Source organism: Cajanus cajan, chromosome 10 (assembly GCF_000230855.2).
Source record: "Cajanus cajan strain Asha chromosome 10, NIPB_CcT2T_4, whole genome shotgun sequence".
Classification (NCBI taxonomy): domain Eukaryota; kingdom Viridiplantae; phylum Streptophyta; class Magnoliopsida; order Fabales; family Fabaceae; genus Cajanus; species Cajanus cajan.
The window spans coordinates 44,817,410-44,836,615 of record NC_138526.1 but is presented as its reverse complement, the minus strand read 5'-3'; the positions used below and the strand labels follow the sequence as shown (position 1 = coordinate 44,836,615).

Sequence of the window (19,206 nt, the reverse complement as noted above, 5' to 3'; positions counted from 1 at the left end):
TATAGACGCATCTTAATTATTTCTAAACTAGGTTTTGCATGTCTTCAACATTAATTCCATTTGCTTTTGCACCATGGTGCCAATGGATGCATGGTTCAATAGGATAAATCATTATATCATGTTCAACTGTTATGATCTCAATTAATATATAAAAATTAAATTTATTATAAATTGAAGAAAAAAAAATAGATGTGTTAAAAGTAAATTGGTCAAGATCATGATCGCATGATAATATTAAATTATATAATAATTTCTTCTCCTTGAATTGGATCCTTCTTTGTCGATCTAGTAACATCTAATTTATCTGTGCAAGCTGACTGTTGACTGCTTCAATTCTAATCATGATTTATTATTTAGCAAAAAGAAAAAATTGAAGTAATTAGTTAACACATAAGTCATGCATGCATTATAATTGTAAACATTGGTGACAAAAAGCTGTTGACAAGCAGCTACTTCATAGTTAAAAGTTCATTTGACAATTTTTCTCTTGTACGCACAAGAGTTTAAAATACACGAGGTCTAATGTACATGATGCAATGCATGTTTAATTTAGCTTATTCTAAAAAACAATAAATTATTATATATATATATATATATATATATGTGTGTTAAAATGCACCGGATCTTAATCACCTGAACTATAATATTGTATAATTTGAAATTTCTATATATAGTTGTGTTTTTTGTAATTAACTGACATTGCCATACAACAAAGAACACCTAATAACCACATATTATTTAAACTTACTAAGTCATTTTAGTGTATACACTAGCTTGATAAAGGTTGTATATTCTTAAAATGTTTGATAAAAATTAATATTAATAAGTGTGGAATAATTATTTATTATAGAATTTAATTAGAATAGATTTACACTTTAAAGCTTTTTTATATACTGTTACTCAAATTGTTATATAACTAAAAAAATTAATTAAGTTGTTCTATAAAAATTAATTAAGTTCAAAATATATCTAAAGTATTTTTAATTTATTGACAATGTAAAAAAAATTTGATAGTGTATAAAAAATAAACTATTTTTTAGTTTTAATGTAACAAAATAATACTTTTTTCTCTTTTAAATAATAAGACAAATATCCCAAAATAATAAAAACAAAGCTTAAATTATACATTTTGTCCTTTATCTTATTTTTTAGATTCATTTTGATCTTTTACTTGTTAAAATGTTCATTTTAATATTTTATCTTTTATATTTTGATCAATTTATACTTTTAAGAAAATTATAATTTTCAATTTAATTTGTGACACGATTTTGAATTAATTTTTTTTATTGATTCAAGATGTGAAACTAATCACATTTATTCACTTACATGAAAACTATAAAATTCAATTGGTATTCAAATCTAAAGGAAATATAATCATAACAAAAATCACATGAAAAATATATCAGGTGAGCAATTAGAAAATAACATAAAATTAGAGTTTTTAAAATTTTCAATTGCTTTTTAGACTTATAATTGAGCGATTCTCACCATATTTATGAAACTTTTTGTTTGAATTTTAGTTACGTTCAATTATTTGCATGTAAATGAATTTAATAAGACAAGTTTCAAATCTTAAATTAGTAAAAAAAAATTAAAATCATGTTTCAAAATTAAAAAATAATCATTATTTGAAAAGGGTCAAATCGATCCAAATTTAAGAAATAAAAACTAAAATAAACATTTTAAAAAATAAAAAATTAAAATAAATCTTAAAAATAAGATAAATAACTAAAAGTATAATTTAACCAAAAATAAAATAAAATTTAGTTGATTAAATTCTAACATTTCTAGCAAGGTCACACATAACAATATTTCTTTTTATTTTTTAGAGTTTAATTTTTCCGCATCGTAAATTAGTAAAAAAATTTAATCAACTAGAAATTATCTTAAATGTAGCTTTTGAATTAATATATATATATATATATATATATATTAAAAAAAATAAAAAAACTTAATTTAATTTTATGTAAAAGGTTTCAAATAGTTTTTTAACTTTACAAAAATTTGTAAACTTGATCCTCACTAAGAATATTTAATTTAACTTTGGATCCTTGAAATTTATTGTATATCATGAATTATTAAGTGAAATAACTTTGTTAAGAATTATTTATTCATATATATATATAATGAAATATATTTTTAAAATATATTAAAATATGAATAATTTTATTACCTTCCTATTATTATTTAAATTTAACAAAATTTGACATATATTTTTAAGATAATGTAAAATTATAATTTAATAGTTAGATGGACCAAATTTATTATTAATATAAAAATTAATAATAAAGTACTAGTTGATAAAAATTAGAGGAGATATCTATCAACAAAACTAATCACAATTATTATCACTGTGATTATTATTATCAAACCATTATTATGGTCACTACTATCATTATTATCATCACATTTATTTATACAAAAGTTTAAATATAATATAACAAACATATATTTATATATAATTTATTATAAATTTTAATTTTATATAATAAATAGTTAACATTTGTAATACACAAATTAAAATGCTGAATAATGTTTAAATCGTTCCAATTCAATAGCCATACATCTCTCGAGCCCATGGATAGAGATAAATTATTATCTTTAACGTCAATTTTCTTAACTAATTTAGAGAAATTGAGGGCAAATTGTTTAAGCAAGTAAGAATTTAGAAGGGTAGGTTTAGAAAATCAAAGAATTTTGATACGTAACTGCATTTATTAATTGAATTTTCACCAGCTACACAACTTTTTAAATTCTTTGTTATTCAATTTAATCAAAATACAAAATTAAAATCTTCATTAATCCTTAATTTTTGAATCTTAATTAAACCTTTGTTAATTAGTGTGGCAATAATTTTGTTATCGTTGTTACAACCTATGACTATGAATTCGAAGCTTTCTACGGATGTCGATGAGATAATAACAAATTTTCCTTGTTAGTCTATTTTAGTTATTCCTTGTTTTTCAACAGTACTTAATTTGGTTATATCATACAAATTAAACACGTTTGACTCATCTAGGTTTTGAATGTTTCAAGGATTGTAATACAATATTTTGACCATTTATTTATAAAAAAAATCATAAAATAAAACATAAGTAATTAATAATGTTCAGAATTTCTTTTATAAAAACGTTGCAAATCTTTCGCTGTTTGAAATTTAATTTTTTAGGGTGTTGAAAAAGTTTCAGTGTGATGGAAGAAGGGAGAAAATGATAACATGAAAAAGTGTGTGTGAGTGTGTATAAATAGTAAAAAGTAAATAGTTAAATAGAAGAATTACAGCAACTTAACAAATATGAACTAATAAAGCATGAAAGAGATCCACTTCACAAGGGTCGACTGGGTCAACTCGTCCCTCTTGATCCGAAATAAAGTATGGACGTGGGAGGATCCCACCTGTGAACTCAGTCAAACTCGTTGACTCTCTTTGCACTTTTTTATCAGACTAAGGCCCCAGCCCAATAGTGCCAATGCATTTTTGGTAGCTCCTATTTTTTAAACTGCTTTATTTACTTTACATGCAACATTTATTTAACCCATTATATTCAATATTTCATTTATAGATATTGAATTTTATATAATATGCATTTTTATATATTTTAAACGCAGTATTTTTATATATTAATATGTAGTTATATGTTATCAAATTCATAAATGTTTTGGGGTCTTACTAAAAGTTCCATTTAGAAAATACTTCTGAGTGACGCACAAGTACGCGCTTTCTGAGCGGCGCACGAAACCGTCTCATATGTTAAATTAAAACAAAAAAAAAATAAAATTTACATTTACATTTACTGCGTAAATCGAATTTAAGTTTATAAAATTATGTGAATATAAATATGTTAGAAATAAAGCTCCACAAAATGTATTGTATATTTATATAAGGTTCTTAAAGTAACAGTGATGCTGCTATTATTTTTCATAATTATTAACAAAGCTCAAAGTAATGTATAGCTATATATACTCATGAATTGTGGTGGGTATTGGTTTATTTGATGCATTACGAGGTTTATTATCTAAGATTTGTTTTCACATGGTGCTATATTTCAGGAATATTTTCTACTAAATAACAGCTGCATCGGCATTCTCTTATTTGTTAACAAAAAATAAATAACACACGCAAAGAGTATTTGACAAACATCACGGACTAATTCGTAGTCAGTTTCTGAGATAGTGTTTCATGAGAATCGGTATTTATTTTTTCTCTTAGAGTCCTTTTGTTATATTTTAATTTTAAATTAAAAAATTAAGAACGTGCAAACTGCACCCGGGCACCAGTCAGAACTGAACTCAGACCAAGCAAATTAAAGTTAGTGTGATTAATGGCATTTCCATTTTATAAAATGAAAAGAAGATATAAAAAGTATTGATTGATGATTGAGGATTCATAATAAACTGCATAATGTATAGTATTTATGTATGTATCTGCATTAAAAAGGGAAATGAAATGGTAGATAGAAGATTATTCAAAGGAAATATAAAGGACACTTTTGGTCTTGTTGTGAAGGCTCAACTCCCCTCTTTTATTGCCGAGTCCAATTGCATCATTTACTATGACTTGTATCTCTCTCTCTCTGCCTCCCTAGTCTCCATCTCTTTCTCTCTCTCTTCATTTCATTGAAATTGATGGCAAGAGGGGGTGGACTCTCCATTGATTCAGATCCAATTGGGAGCTTCTTCCCCCACAAGCCAGTAGTTCTCAACTCTTTCCCTGAAGACAACATCATCACCCCCCAACCAAAGTGGAAACTTGGTCCCAACATGGATGACACAGTTACCACAAACAAGTCTCCATCATCCCCTCCCAACACCACCACCACCACCACCACCACCATCCCCTTCCAAGTCAACCTTGCCTCCGATCAGAAAAGGCCCCACATCGGAGAAATGGATTTCTTTCCTAACAAGACCAACAATGAAAACAACAACAACAACAACAACAACAATTTTGCCTCTGCCTCCACCTCTGCACCTCCCTCACTTGACCACCTTCATCACACACATGATCATTCCTCCACTTCTTCTATCTTGGAATTGAAAGTAAACGTGAGTCATCATCACTCACCCTTAATCCTACTACAACACATGTCTTATCTTCCATGGTTTATTATTATTCTACACAACAAAGCATTTTCATTCATGTTATATTAGTGAAATGAAATCACCGTATATTATGACTTTTTTATGATCTTGATAAGTGCTAATGAATCTGTGATTCTCTTAATAGACCGGTTTGAATCTTCTTACCACCAACACCAGCAGTGATCAATCCATGGTCGAAGATGAGATATCTCCTAATTCAGAAGACAGAAGAGCCAAGAGTGAGGTAAATAAATGTGTATGCAACTTTTGTTTTCTCTCAATATAATTGGAAATCAATCCACGTGTCGTGTGTTTGATTAATATGTGGCATGATGGCATCTAATTATTTTTCAGATGGTTCTTCTTCAAGCTGAGCTTGAGAGAATGAAGGTGGAGAATCATCGGCTGAGGAACATGCTTGATCAGGTTAACAACAATTACAATGCCTTGCAGATGCATGTGGTGAGTTTGATGCAGGAGCAGAAGGGCGAGGAGGAGGATGAGGAACACCAACAAAAACAAGTGTTTGATGGAAAACTAGAAGAGGAGAAACAAATTGGAAATGGTGGAGCCTTGGTGCCAAGGCAGTTCATGGATCTTGGATTGGCTACGAATGCTGATACTGCTGAACCTTCGCTTTCTTCGTCCGTGGGAAGAAGTCAGGATCGGTCAAAGTCACCAACAAATAATATGGAGGTGGCATCCAAAGAATTTGGCACTTGTAGGAAGAATGGGAGTGCTAGTGATGAAGGACCAGTGTTTGAAGACAAGAAGGAACTTAGTAGGGGTATTGAGAGAGAGGATAGTCCCTCAGATCAAGGGGTGCCTGCTAATAACAATGTTCCAAAGTTCAGTCCTCCAAGAAATGCTGATCAAGCTGAGGCCACCATGAGGAAGGCTAGAGTTTCTGTGAGAGCTCGATCAGAGGCACCCATGGTAAGTTTTTTCAATTTGCCAAGGCCTAATTATTTTTTTATGCTATCTTTCATTTATTCTTTTTACTTGACAAAATTGTTTTTTGTTTCAGATCACTGATGGGTGTCAATGGCGAAAGTATGGGCAGAAAATGGCCAAAGGAAACCCATGTCCTCGTGCATACTATAGATGTACCATGGCAGCAGGTTGCCCAGTGAGAAAACAGGTATGTCATGCCCATTCTCAACCTTATTTCTTGCTAATTAAGTTGTGTTGAGCTGGATAGTCACACATATATGTATTTTTACAATAGTAAGATATTATCTATTTTAAGTATAAGTTTTTATAAATTTACTTTTAGTTATCTGTCAAATAAGCTTTTGAGATTGTGTGAGAATATAAACTCATATTCGTTCTTTTGTTGAAATAACGTGAAACTTTGATTGTCTCACAACACACATCTCAACCAAAGTTAGAAGGAACTAGTCTCTCACAGCTTGCTAAAGTAAGGTTTAAATCTTTATTGAGAGAGGTGTTCACATTTTGTAACCGATAATGTCCGAAACAAAATTGCCTTCGAGAAAAGGATAAAATTTGCACTTCTCAAGTTCTTGTACTAAACATTATGATAAGTTTGAGAGAAATTTAACAAGAGTGATAAGTTATAACTAAGCAATAAAATTGAATTAGGGCTCATTTTTCATTTTTCAACACTTAAACAATATTAGGACAAAGTTGGCAAGTGGTTTGCATTGCTTGATATTTGTAACTAAACATATGTGTAATCAGGTGCAAAGGTGTGCTGAAGACCGAGCAATACTAATCACAACATATGAAGGGAATCACAACCACCCTTTGCCTCCAGCGGCTATGGCAATGGCACAAACCACTTCCTCAGCTGCAAGAATGCTTCTCTCAGGGTCAATGTCAAGTGCTGATGGCCTAATGAATGCAAACTTCCTCACAAGAACACTCCTTCCTTGCTCATCTAGCATGGCCACTATCTCAGCATCAGCTCCATTTCCCACTGTTACATTGGACTTGACTCAGTCCCCAAACCCATTACAGTTCCCAAAGCCCCCAAGCCAATTCCAAATCCCCTTCCCCGGTGTGCCTCAGAACTTTGCCAATTCACCAGCCTCATTGCTGCCTCAGATATTTGGTCAGGCACTGTATAACCAATCCAAGTTTTCTGGCCTCCAAATGTCTCAAGATATTGCAGACACTTCCCAATTGAGTAATCAATCTCAACGACCACCACCACACCTTGCAGACACAGTTAGTGCTGCCACTGCTGCCATTGCAGCTGACCCCAACTTCACTGCAGCTTTGGCAGCAGCCATCACTTCCATTATTGGGGGTGCACAGCCAAACAACAACACAAGTACTAATAATAATAATAATGGCTCCACATCGACCAACAACAGCAATGGCAATATTAAACCGAGCAACAACAAATAAAACCAACAATTCCAATTTCTCGGGGAATTGAACTAGTTATAGTTTATAGTTCACATATTCCTTTTTTCCTTTCATTTTTTAGATTAATTTAATTTTTTTCCCCTGTCAACTGGGCTCAAATTAATTTAAGTTGAGCTGAATACTGTTTTTTTGTCTTTTACATTTGTTCGACTCAGGATATATTATTATAAGATGGATAGTTGATATTCCTTTTTTTTTTTTTTTGTATGTGTCTTAGTAATGTGGTCAAAGTTGTATGTCAAAAAGTTGGAAATAATATTACATTTTTACATGCAAAAGAAAGAAGACTAGTTTCCCAAATTTTGTAGGGGTATGGAAATGAATGAAAAAGGTTGTATTGTCTTGTATCTTTTATTAATGATGTTGATGGCCTTTGTACTTTTGTTGGCTATGGAAGAGGCACAATCCCTGAGAGAAAAGAACAAGGAAGAAGATAAAAGAAGGGAGGCAGTAGCTGTTTCGAGCACCAAATGGCACTAGCTCGTAGGGAAGCAAAAAGGGGTCAAGAAAACCGTCTGAGAGTGGTTGAAAGAGGATGTCATTCCTGAGACACGTGAAGAAGAAATTAAGATTGTATGAGGAAAAGATAAGAGACAAGGGGACATCTTCAAGTTGTCTTTTGCCATTCATAGCCCACCTGGCAGGTACCTTAATACACCAAATGCATGATCTCATTCTCCATCTCCATTTTACTTCTTTTTTCTATGTCTAGATTAATACAATAAAGTGATATTAACTTTTATTTTCTTATTATTTAAAAGTTTAATACATCATTTTTATATGATTCTTAAAAATAATTAATTAATTAAAAATATAATTAAATTATTCATCTTTTTATATTTTTGCAATTTAGTCTCAAAATAAAAACTCATTTACAATTCATACAACTTAAGATAATGTTCTTTATATTTTTATATCTTAATAATTATATTAGATTATTATATCATGTTATTGTAATATTCGAATTTAATTTCTACTCATTAGAATTTATTACTAATCCATAATTCTTATGATAAGAAAGATTAAAAAAGATTTCATGTTAGGAATTAAAACTCGGTTCACATAAATGATAAATGATGACATGGAATAATAATTTAATATTTTTATCCATATATGAGAATATAAGAAATATATAAAGATTATAAACAAATATTTAATCTAGAGCCTAAATTAAAAAAATACATTAAAAAAAATAGAGATATTACAAGTTTTTTTTTTTTTTTAATTTAAAGGCCTAATTTGAGTAAATATTATTTAGTTTCATTTTTTACTTTTGCAAATAATTACTCTCTACATAAATCAAAATAATTTTCTACTCTGAAAATATTTCACTCTTCTCGGTTCTTACTCTCTCAAATTCATTATTATTTAAATACTCTTCTTTCATGAAGAGGTGAACTTCATAGTCCTAATATACACATGACAAATATACACGGGACAATGTCTCTTATATTTTTTATATTAAATAAATATCTATTTGTTAGCAAGCAGTAATCAAATATTAAAATATATTTTTATTTTTAAAATTCAAATATTACCCTTCTATATCATTTTTTATATTTAATTTACTATTGTTTTAACCTCTATCTATTTGAATGTATCATTATAATATTTGTTTCAATATTTTTCTTGAAAAAGATTAACAATAGTAAAAAAGAATTGTATCAAAATATAAATTATGTATTATAAGTTTGAAATTAATTTCTGTAAATTAAATACGAATGATTATTTTTATGAGTTATTTTATTAATAGGAATATTTTTATGAACCTTTTATTTAATTCAATTTTTTTCATTTATCATATGAATTAAATTAACTTTCAACTTCTATATATAAAAGACAAATAACTATTGCGCAAAAATATTTTAAGGGGTTATTTGACGAGAATATTTTTATAAATTCTTTTAATTTTTTATTTAATTTATTTTTTTTATTTATCAACTCCTACATATTAAATATGAATGAATATCTTGCATAAAAATATTTTTAAGAGTTATTTTTTGACAAAATTATTTTTAAAAAAAATTTAAATTTTTATCTAATTTAATTTTTTATTTTTCATATTTATTTATGAAGTAAATCAACTTCTATATATTAAAGAAAAATGACCGTTTTACATAAAAGTATTTTTAGAGATTATTCTTTGACAAGAGTGTTTGTAGGTATTCTTTGAAATTCTTATTTAATTCAATTTTTTTATTTATCATATTTATTTATGAATTAACTTTAATATTTTAAAATAAATAATAAATAATTAAAAATAATCTTGTGTTACAATATAAATTATTTATCTTAAATCTAAAATATAATTTATATGTTTAAATATCTACTTATACAAATTTTAAATACAATTTATATATTCAAATATAATTTTAGTTGTAAATACAATTTATTATAAATTTATTTATATATAATAAATATTTAGTTTGTGAAATACAAAAGCTAAAATACTAGTATAATTTATATGTTCAAAATTATTTATTTATAACAAATTTAACAATGACACGGTATATATAATAAAAATATTTATTTATTATAAATCTTAATCATATAAAATAATTAATTATCAAATGCCTTACACATGTAAAATGCTAGTTGCACATTTGTGTTGTATTTTCATTTTCTTAAAAAAAAAAAAAAAAGTTGCATAAGATAGTTAAAACAGCAAATTTGACTAACAAATCATTAGTCTAAGTGGTGTCGAATTTTGTTCTCTTAAGCAAGATCATTCATTAAAGGTGGCTAACCAAGTTCCTCATACTCTATCTGTATTAATAACATGGTTTTAAAAAAATAGTAAAATTCTATTTTAAATATTTTATCATGGGAGCGATCCACTTGCTCAACTTAATAACTCATATTCTACATCAAATTTTAATAATATAACTATTGAATTGAAAGTTTTTAATGTCTAAGTAGTCTACAATTTTTTTAAAATTTTGAAAATCATACGATACTTTATGTTATATATATATATATATATATATATATATATATATATATGTATGTATGTATATATATGTGTATATATATATATATATATTCAAATTAATATATAAAATATTTTATCATTATTTTAATTTAAATTAATAAAATAAAATATCAAAAATTTTAAATTTTTTTAAAAATTTGTAAACTTGATTTATAGATTAAAAATTTTTAATTTTATAATTAAATCATTAAAATTTGATGTAGAACATGAACTATTAAGTAAAGTAAGTTTAACAAGACTTACTCTTAGAATAAGTAGATCTCTCATCATTTTATCAACTAATTTTGAAAATAAAAAATTAAATAAAATGATATTTTTAAATTATTTATAAAAAATTTAAAAAATATATTTCTCTTTCTTATCGGTATTTTTTTCTCCATTAACATCATTCATGCAATGTTTCAAGGCTACCACCAATGACTAATATGTTGTTATTTGAATAAAGGGGGTAAGTTTAATAAATTTTTAGTAGTAAATTTGATTCTCTCTTTAAAAACAAAATTTCTAAGATCGTTTAAATTATTGTCAGAACAAAATGAAACGAAGAGGAATCAAATACAACATATTTAAATGTATAGTTTGACTTACAAAATAAATATGGAATATAATCAAGCCTCAAACTTTTAGCAATGGAATTGGTCCAATTAGGTACCGAAATTCCGGTTACGTACGCAATCATATAAATCGGAATCGTTAAATAAAAAAAAATATTGTATGTAAGTGTGCTTTATTAATATTAAAAATGTGTTTCTTTTAGAGTGTTTTATCGATAATAAAATCTAAATCGTCAGATCTAAATATAATATAATCATTGTGTATCGTCTATCCATCGAGTCAAATATGGGTATTCAATAACTATGAATATGATGGTCTTGTGCTTCATAGATGATCCCTCACAGCAACAAGAAAAACTTAGGAATACATAACAAAATTTGTAAGTTTGAAATGATAGATTATACTTTTGAATGTTTTCAACTTAAATAACTGTTAGAGTTTTTTCAGATGATCATTTTATTTTATTTGCCATTTTTCTTCTTTTCAGCCCTTCCAAATTAACAGGTATGTGATGGGCCATGCATTTTTTCTTTTGTTTAATATAAGTAATGTTATTTATATATACAACAAAAATTTACGATTTATGCACACTAGATAAAGATAAATGATAAGAAAAAGAAATAAAATAAAATTATTGATAATGATATAACGAAACAAAAGTAAATACATAAATATTTTAATGAAAATTATTAATACCTCAAAACATTCTTAAGGTTTACGGTTTATTTGAATAAATTTCTTTAGAAACATTTTTAATAAAGTAAAATAGAAAGAAAAATAAAATAAATTTTTTCATAAGTTAAAATTAACTTATGAATATACTATTTTGTAGAAGTTTCCTTCTATTAATTTCTCTTAAATTTTATTTTTAACTTATGTATAAGTTAGTTTTAATTTATAAAGAAGTTTATTTTGATTTTTTTTCATATTTTTCTCTCTTATAAATGATTTTAGAGAAACTTATCCAAATAGGTCCATAGTAGTAGAATCTATTTTAGGTTGTTAATATACTCTCTTTGGTTTCTCCCCAACCTTACTACTCCTCACTCTTCTCTTGTCAATGCATCTTCTCTGTTAATACTATAAATTTCCGTTCAAATTAGTAGCGTGGAATTAGAAAAGTGGCGCTTCATGCAGTTGCCATGATGGTGGATAGGGGCAAAGCTCCATATATAATTCATCATCCTTTGATTAAAAGTTATGTAATTTAATTATGTTGGAATGTTTTTATTGTTATTTCAGGTGCACAAAGTGTCATTATTTTTCCTATAAAAAAATGTCTCATATTATTTGGTTTTGGCTTTGTATCACGTTTATTGTAATTTTGAACATGCATTGATAAGTATTTCCTATTTCCAGTGCTTTTGAAGCGTTGTTTGTAACTGAAAGGTTGTGGGGTTCATGATTTATGTTTTTTGCATGCCTTCACTGGCAATGTGAAAGGTGAAGTAAGTAGAAGCCACTAGGCTATGAATATGATTCATCAACTTCACTATGACTCATATTGCTCTGCCTCTACCAAATTCCGTGTAATCATCACCATACATTATAATTCTCTGCTGCTGCTGTACATGAGACATGGAGGGCCCAGTTTCAGTTACGGCCAAGATTTGGGCTTAAGTTGGGTAAAAGGAAAAGCCCAAATGATGACTGAATGGTAGCTGGGCCTGTAATTCCACATGAGAATTTGAATGGCAGTTGATAGTGGGAAGAAACGTATTTAGTAGTTGTACTTGTATTTATGAATCTCACATTACTTTCCAGATTACTCTCGCCGCTCAGCTGAGTCACCCAACTTCTTCTTCGCTTCTTTCTTTCATTTTATTCTAATTATTGTATCACCTAAGCATTACGTCCATTAAAGTGGTTTTTAAGCTCCAAAATTTTGGAAAAATGGAAACTTGAAATACATTATGTTCAGCTAAGTATGTGAGAATATTTTTGTTTATTATCTGACTATTGCATGCATTTTCACAGTACACAAAATGAGTTCCAAATATAGTTTGGTTGCGCTTCTCTTGTTACTTCTCCACCCTATGGTTCTCTCGGGACCTTCTAATGGGATAATTAGAGTTGGATTGAAAAGGAACAAAATTGATTCAAAGGAAGGAGCAACATTGAGAGATGTTAGGCCTCTTGGTGGCTATGAAAATTCTGATGACACAAGTGATATTCAGCTAAAGAACTACATGAATGCTCAATATTTTGGTGAGATTGGTATTGGTACTCCTCCTCAAAAATTTACTGTCATATTTGACACTGGAAGTTCCAATCTTTGGGTGCCTTCCGCTAAGTGTTACTTTTCAGTAAGTCTTCATAATTTCTCTCGTTGTTTATATTTGGTGAAAGCTTTCCACAAAATTTAGTTTTTTATTCAGTAGGGTGGAAAGAAGTAAAATTGTGATTCCATGTTGTGTGCAGGTTGCTTGCTATTTGCACTCAAGATACAAGTCAAGCCAATCTAGCACTTACAATAAAAATGGTACAATCTCTCATTCTTGGTTGTTGGTCCATGGAACTTTCTTCTCTGAGATTTCCACTTCAAAATTAACCTTGTGCTTTTTTCTCGCATCACCTTTGTTAATTATATGTAAGTACTAAATAGAAGTTGAAGGCTATCTAATGGATTACCAAATTTTAATTTATGGTCTTCTCAAATGTGCTTAGTTCAGGCTTCATTAATAGTAATAATCATGTTTGACAAGCTCAACAAATTCTTAGACCAGTTTATTGTTTTGCTTACTTCACGTGTCCGTATGATGTTTTGAAATATTTCTTCCTTTGATTTTTTTATGCAGGATCATCAGCTGAGATCCATTATGGAACTGGGCAAATTTCAGGTTTCTTTAGCCAGGATCATGTCAAGGTTGGAGATTTGGTTGTTTATGAACAGGTAAATTTTGCTAACTAGGCACTTTTTTATTCTTTAATCCAATATTGTTCTATGTGTCTGTCTTTATTTAACAATCTATTTGGCTTTAGGATTTTATTGAGGCAACTAGAGAGCCTAGCATCACATTTTTGGCAGCCAAATTTGATGGCATTTTAGGGCTAGGATTTCAAGAGATATCTGTCGGCAATGTTGCTCCTATCTGGTAAGTTTATGGATGCTTGTAGTTATGTAATGGAGAATTTGAATGAAATTTTCAAGTATCATATTAACAACTCAGTTGCAACACTTATCATATTTTCATCTATTTCTCTCAAAATTGAAAATTTTGCTTTATTTGTGATTGATGCTTGTAATAGGTACAATATGCTCAATCAGCAGCTTATATCACAACCAGTTTTTTCATTCTGGTTAAACCGCAATACTGATGAGGAACAAGGCGGTGAGATTGTATTTGGTGGAGTTGATTCTGATCATTACAAGGGTGAGCACACATATGTTCCAATTACTCATAAAGGCTATTGGCAGGTAATCCATGATGAAACTTTAATAATATTTTGCAATAGCATGTTATTACAACTCATTGTTTTTATTCTATCCCTAACTATTTTTCCTTTCAAATGTAGATTGAAATGGGAGACGTACTAATTGATGACAAAACAACTGGTATCCATGATTGCATGACATGAACATACATAGTTGATAATATTCTCGAAATGGGGACATTTCAATTATACTATAGTTTTTCATTGAGAATGGAAACTATTCATTTATACTAGTTTAGCCTAAATTATTGATAAATCTTATAAGATCCATACTATCATTTTTCAGGATTTTGTGCTACCAAGTGCTCTGCAATTGTTGATTCTGGAACCTCTTTATTAGCTGGCCCAACGGTATGAAAAGGAATTCCTTTTAATGTGATAATTATTTATTTCAACAACATACTATAATAGTATTTTGTTGAAATAAATAGTTATCTCATTGATCAGTTTCTGATCAATACATCAATTGCTATATATATATATATATATATTAGCCACTAGTGTGTAATGTGATGAAATTGATTCAACGTTAAACTATTGTTTGTTTAGGCTGTCATCGCTCAAATCAATCATGCAATTGGAGCTGCTGGTGCTGTGAGCCAAGAATGCAAGGCAGTGGTTGCTCAATATGGAAAAACCATACTGGATAAGCTGATAAATGAGGTATTATTATTAATATGCGTTTATTTTCCAGTTTACGGTTTACTTTCTTGTCTCTAATTATTTTTTTGATACATTTCTTATCTCTAATGATTAATACATATCACGAGACTTAAAAATCCTACATTCATGTGTTCCACCCATATATTTCCCTCTTTTAATCAACTTCTGAATTTCCTATTATTTCATAGGCCTTGCCACAACAAATTTGCTCTCAAATTGGTTTATGTACTTTTGATGGCACACAAGGTTTAAGGTATGATCTGATCAACCTATTGTGTTCTGATGAATGTATTTAGACGATCAATTGCGTTTCATTAAAGGGAAATAGTCACAAATTCTCCTATAATTTTAGTATGGGCATCCAAAGTGTGGTTGACGAAAACATAGAGAAGACATCTTATAGTTGGAAAGATGCTGGATGCACAGCTTGTGAGATGGCTGTGGTATGGATAAAAAATCAGCTAAGATTAAATGAGACAGAAGATCAGATCTTAGATTATGCCAATGAGGTAAAACATTCTCCATATTCATGTTTCTGGAAAATAAAAATATTTTGTTTTATCAAGAATCCATACTTTGTAATCTCTATTGCATTTACAGCTCTGTGATCGGCTTCCGAGTCCAAATGGAGAATCAGTTGTTGAATGCAGTACTTTATCTGAACTGCCTAATGTTTCATTCACCATAGGGGGCAAAGTGTTTGATCTTTCCCCAGAGGAGGTATAATCATTTCCAATGTGTAGCATTTGACATCTAATTCAAAATTTCTTTCTTGGTTCCCCTTAGTATCTCAATTAGTTTTATCAAGATGCAAGTAGCTTGCTAAAAAGGCATGTTGTATTTTTTAAGAAATAATCTCCTTAGCCTCCCAAAATCTCACCCTCAAAATTCAAGTTTTCTCTGGCTTGTCCGATCTTCTAGTTGTAAGCCTCACTTATTTAGCACAATTTTTTGTTTAATGAAAGCTTGTTACATGAATCAGTATATTCTTAAAGTGGGAAAAGGAGCCACAGCACAATGTATTAGCGGATTTATAGCTTTAGACATTGCTCCTCCTCGTGGACCTTTATGGTATGTATCCTCTCTTTGTTCTCCTTGTAATATCTTCTAGCTAGTAGCTACTTTGATATAATCATTTGTTTCATTTTTCCCTCCCTCAATTAGTTTGTCCTCTTAATAACAATTTGAAGAATCTCGTCATTTAATCTCAAAACATTCATTGAAGGAACACCAAAAACATGGATGTCTCTAATTAGTATACATGTTTCACACACACTGAAAAGGGCCAAATTTTTTGTAGTAGTTTTGAGAAGAAAAAAAAGGTCCTTATGGAATATACCATGTTTTCTTCAAATTTTAGAAATATTATGCATATATTAACCTTACACTTCATGAATGTTTCTTCTGAAATACAGGATTTTGGGAGACATTTTCATGGGTCGCTATCATACAGTATTCGATTATGGCAATATGAAAGTTGGATTTGCTGAATCAGCGTAAGACACTGCTAACAAAGTTGATAATATGTATTTTAATTTAATTGCTTGCTTGGGAAGAAACTACTGCTAATTTATTTCCCTGGAATATGATTAGTAAGAAAGTTGAGGTAATATATATCGTACAATACTGTCTTGTCCAATCATTGTGCCTTATCCAGACACTACTATAACAAACTCTAAGCTTGTGATAAATGTATGTAAATACTCTTCTGTGATACTATTGTCATATATAAATTAGCAGTAACATTAACACAAATTGCAACTTGAATATAATCAAGTTAATAATTAAACTTGGACAACAAATAATGCTTCTCATGCCTCATAGTTTATTTTTTTTCGTGGAGATTTTTCATTTTGTCACACTAAGTGACCGAATATTTTACGAGGCTCAAGAACAACGATATTTGGTTGAATGCGCAAAATTCATTAAACTTTTGAAAACGTAGAGAAAACATGTAACCAGAGATCGAATATAATTGGCTTTTTATTTATTCATAAAAATTATAATAATGGCAATATAATTTGAACATAAAACTCTATGAATATTATCTAGACTTGCTCGCATCACTAAATTGATCCAAATAATTCTGAATATAATCAACTGATCATGTTTGGAGATCAAATAACTTATGGGTGATTAGGATAATTTTCTATGTTGGATCCAAAAAGATGTTAAATTATTGGGAAAATAAATACATGTCTTACCAAAGAAAATAGTTGAGATGTGCGGAATAGCTAGCACAATAAGAGTAATTATAGACTCTCGCACATTAATTTATATTGCACTTAATTAAGATATGTTTTGCTTGTATAATATTATTTTTATAAATAAAAAAATTATAAATTATTTTTTTATTCATCAAAATTATAATTACAACACCAAAATTTAAGTCTAAAATTTTGTATAGTTTACTCTAACTTTTGTTAGTATACTGACCTTAGTAGTTCTTAAACCACTTGTTTACACAAATGTTTGAGAGACTCAATTTTGATTAGTTGAGCTTGAGCCCATATCTATTAAACGAGTTAATGCCAGAAATAAAAATGATGTGTGTAACTTATCAAGAAAACTTGTGAAGGAGGGTTTCCAAGCTTTGCCAGAAAACTTGTGAATGATGATGGGTTAATGTGAGACTTTGGATGAAGGGAGGAATGTTGTGCCCAAAGTGTGTGAGTATCCTCCAAAGTCCCACATTGGGTAGTTTTGAAGGGAGGAATGTTGTGCCCAAAGTGTGTGGGTATCCTCCAAAGTCCCACATCATGAAGTTTGAAGAAGGGAGTGGTAGACTACTACTAAAAATAAGAGGTGATAGTTAGTGTCTACTCACCACAACAACATAGGTTCCAATGGGTGTATTGGGGACTTGGGTAGTTGTGTGTCATGAGAGGGTTTTCAAGTTTTTCCAGAAAACTTGTGTATGAAGGTTTCCAAGTTTTTCCAGAAAACTTGTGAGTGAGAGGGTTTGCAATTTTGTCCTTGTAAAAATTGTAAGTAGAGAGAAATAAAATGAGTTTGTTTTTGTTTCTCTATTTTTGTGTGTATGCTTCCGCTGTCGCTGTTTGAAGGCTGCTTCTTTTCCCAACAGTGGTATCAGAGCTGATGGTTTGATCGGGTGACTAGCTCGATGGTGGAGCAGTGTACCAGGGAGGAAGAGAAGCAGTGTACCGAGGAGTTCATATGAAGAGATGGGTTTCCAAGTTTCGCCAGAAAACTTGTGGGAAGGGGTTTTCAAGTTTCGCCAGAAAAACTTGTGAAGAAGGGTTTTCAAGTTTTGCCAGAAAAACTTGTGAAGAGAGGGTTTCCAAGTTTTGCCAGAAAAACTTGTGAGAATGGGTTTCCAAGTTTTGCCAGAAAACTTGTGGGAAAGGGTTTTCAAGTTTCGCCAGGAAAACTTGTGAAGGAGGGTTTCCAAGCTTTGCCAGAAAACTTGTGAATGATGATGGGTTAATGTGAGACTTTGGATGAAGGGAGGAATGTTGTGCCCAAAGAGTGGGTATCCTCCAAAGTCCCACATTGGAGAGTCTTGAAGGGAGGAATGTTGTGCCCAAAGTGTGTGGGTATCCTCCAAAGTCCCACATCATGTAGTTTGAAGAAGGGAGTGGTAGACTACTACTATAAATAAGAGGTGATAGTTAGTGTCTACTCACCACAACAACATAGGTTCCAATGGGTGTATTGGGGACTTGGGTAGTTGTGTGTCATGAGAGGGTTTTCAAGTTTTTCCAGAAAACTTGTGTATGAAGGTTTCCAAGTTTTTCCAGAAAACTTGTGAGTGAGAGGGTTTGCAATTTTGTCCTTGTAAAAATTGTAAGTAGAGAGAAATAAAATGAGTTTGTTTTTGTTTCTCTATTTTTGTGTGTATGCTTCCGCTGTCGCTGTTTGAAGGCTGCTTCTTTTCCCAACAACTTAAACATCCATGCCTTTAAGGGTAAAGTACACCATTTCTTGCCTCTGCAGACTACAAAAAATAAAAGCAAAAGCTCATAAAGAATAGAGAATGAAAAGTAAATGAAGAGGAAGTACAGAACAAAAGTGACGCTTGAGGGAGGTAAAGAGAGTGTTCCTTGAAAGAAATGATCAAT

The 19,206-nt window shown here is 29.8% G+C and overlaps 2 protein-coding genes across 3 annotated transcripts; both read left to right on the top strand.

Moving 5' to 3' along the window:
• Positions 1-4,497: 4,497 nt before the first annotated feature.
• On the top strand, positions 4,498-7,672 carry LOC109817400 (putative WRKY transcription factor 31). The gene is made up of 5 exons (XM_020382635.3): positions 4,498-5,046; positions 5,228-5,326; positions 5,437-6,018; positions 6,110-6,223; positions 6,787-7,672. The coding sequence occupies exons 1-5, from the start codon at positions 4,627-4,629 to the stop codon at positions 7,456-7,458; spliced, it is 1,887 nt and encodes a 628-aa protein (XP_020238224.1). The 5' UTR covers positions 4,498-4,626; the 3' UTR covers positions 7,459-7,672.
• Positions 7,673-7,849: 177 nt separating this feature from the next.
• LOC109817402 (aspartic proteinase A1) lies at positions 7,850-18,973 on the top strand. 2 transcript variants are annotated; one of them, XM_029275221.2, is made up of 14 exons: positions 7,850-8,123; positions 13,004-13,332; positions 13,448-13,508; positions 13,825-13,919; positions 14,009-14,121; positions 14,276-14,444; positions 14,543-14,582; positions 14,748-14,812; positions 15,011-15,124; positions 15,313-15,377; positions 15,477-15,633; positions 15,725-15,844; positions 16,107-16,195; positions 16,540-18,973. In XM_029275221.2, exons 1-14 carry the CDS (start codon positions 8,015-8,017, stop codon positions 16,622-16,624), a joined length of 1,611 nt encoding a protein of 536 aa, XP_029131054.1. In that variant the 5' UTR covers positions 7,850-8,014; the 3' UTR covers positions 16,625-18,973. The 2 variants fall into 2 exon arrangements, with proteins under 2 accessions (XP_029131054.1, XP_020238228.1); XM_020382639.3 differs by lacking the exon at positions 7,850-8,123 and adding an exon at positions 12,725-12,807.
• The last annotated feature ends 233 nt before the right edge of the window (positions 18,974-19,206 follow it).

What these genes read in the sequence shown, in the direction of transcription:
- LOC109817402 (XM_029275221.2), top strand. Translation starts at nt 8,015, where the DNA reads ATGTCATTCCTGAGACACGTGAAGAAGAAATTAAGATTGTATGAGGAA. An exon ending in ATTCATAGCCCACCTGGCAG is followed by an intron (nt 8,124 to 13,003) that starts GTACCTTAATAC and finishes GCATTTTCACAG; the next exon opens with TACACAAAATGAGTTCCAAA. An exon ending in GGCAATGTTGCTCCTATCTG is followed by an intron (nt 14,122 to 14,275) that starts GTAAGTTTATGG and finishes TGCTTGTAATAG; the next exon opens with GTACAATATGCTCAATCAGC.
- LOC109817400 (XM_020382635.3), top strand. Translation starts at nt 4,627, where the DNA reads ATGGCAAGAGGGGGTGGACTCTCCATTGATTCAGATCCAATTGGGAGC. An exon ending in TCTTGGAATTGAAAGTAAAC is followed by an intron (nt 5,047 to 5,227) that starts GTGAGTCATCAT and finishes TTCTCTTAATAG; the next exon opens with ACCGGTTTGAATCTTCTTAC. An exon ending in GTTGCCCAGTGAGAAAACAG is followed by an intron (nt 6,224 to 6,786) that starts GTATGTCATGCC and finishes ATGTGTAATCAG; the next exon opens with GTGCAAAGGTGTGCTGAAGA.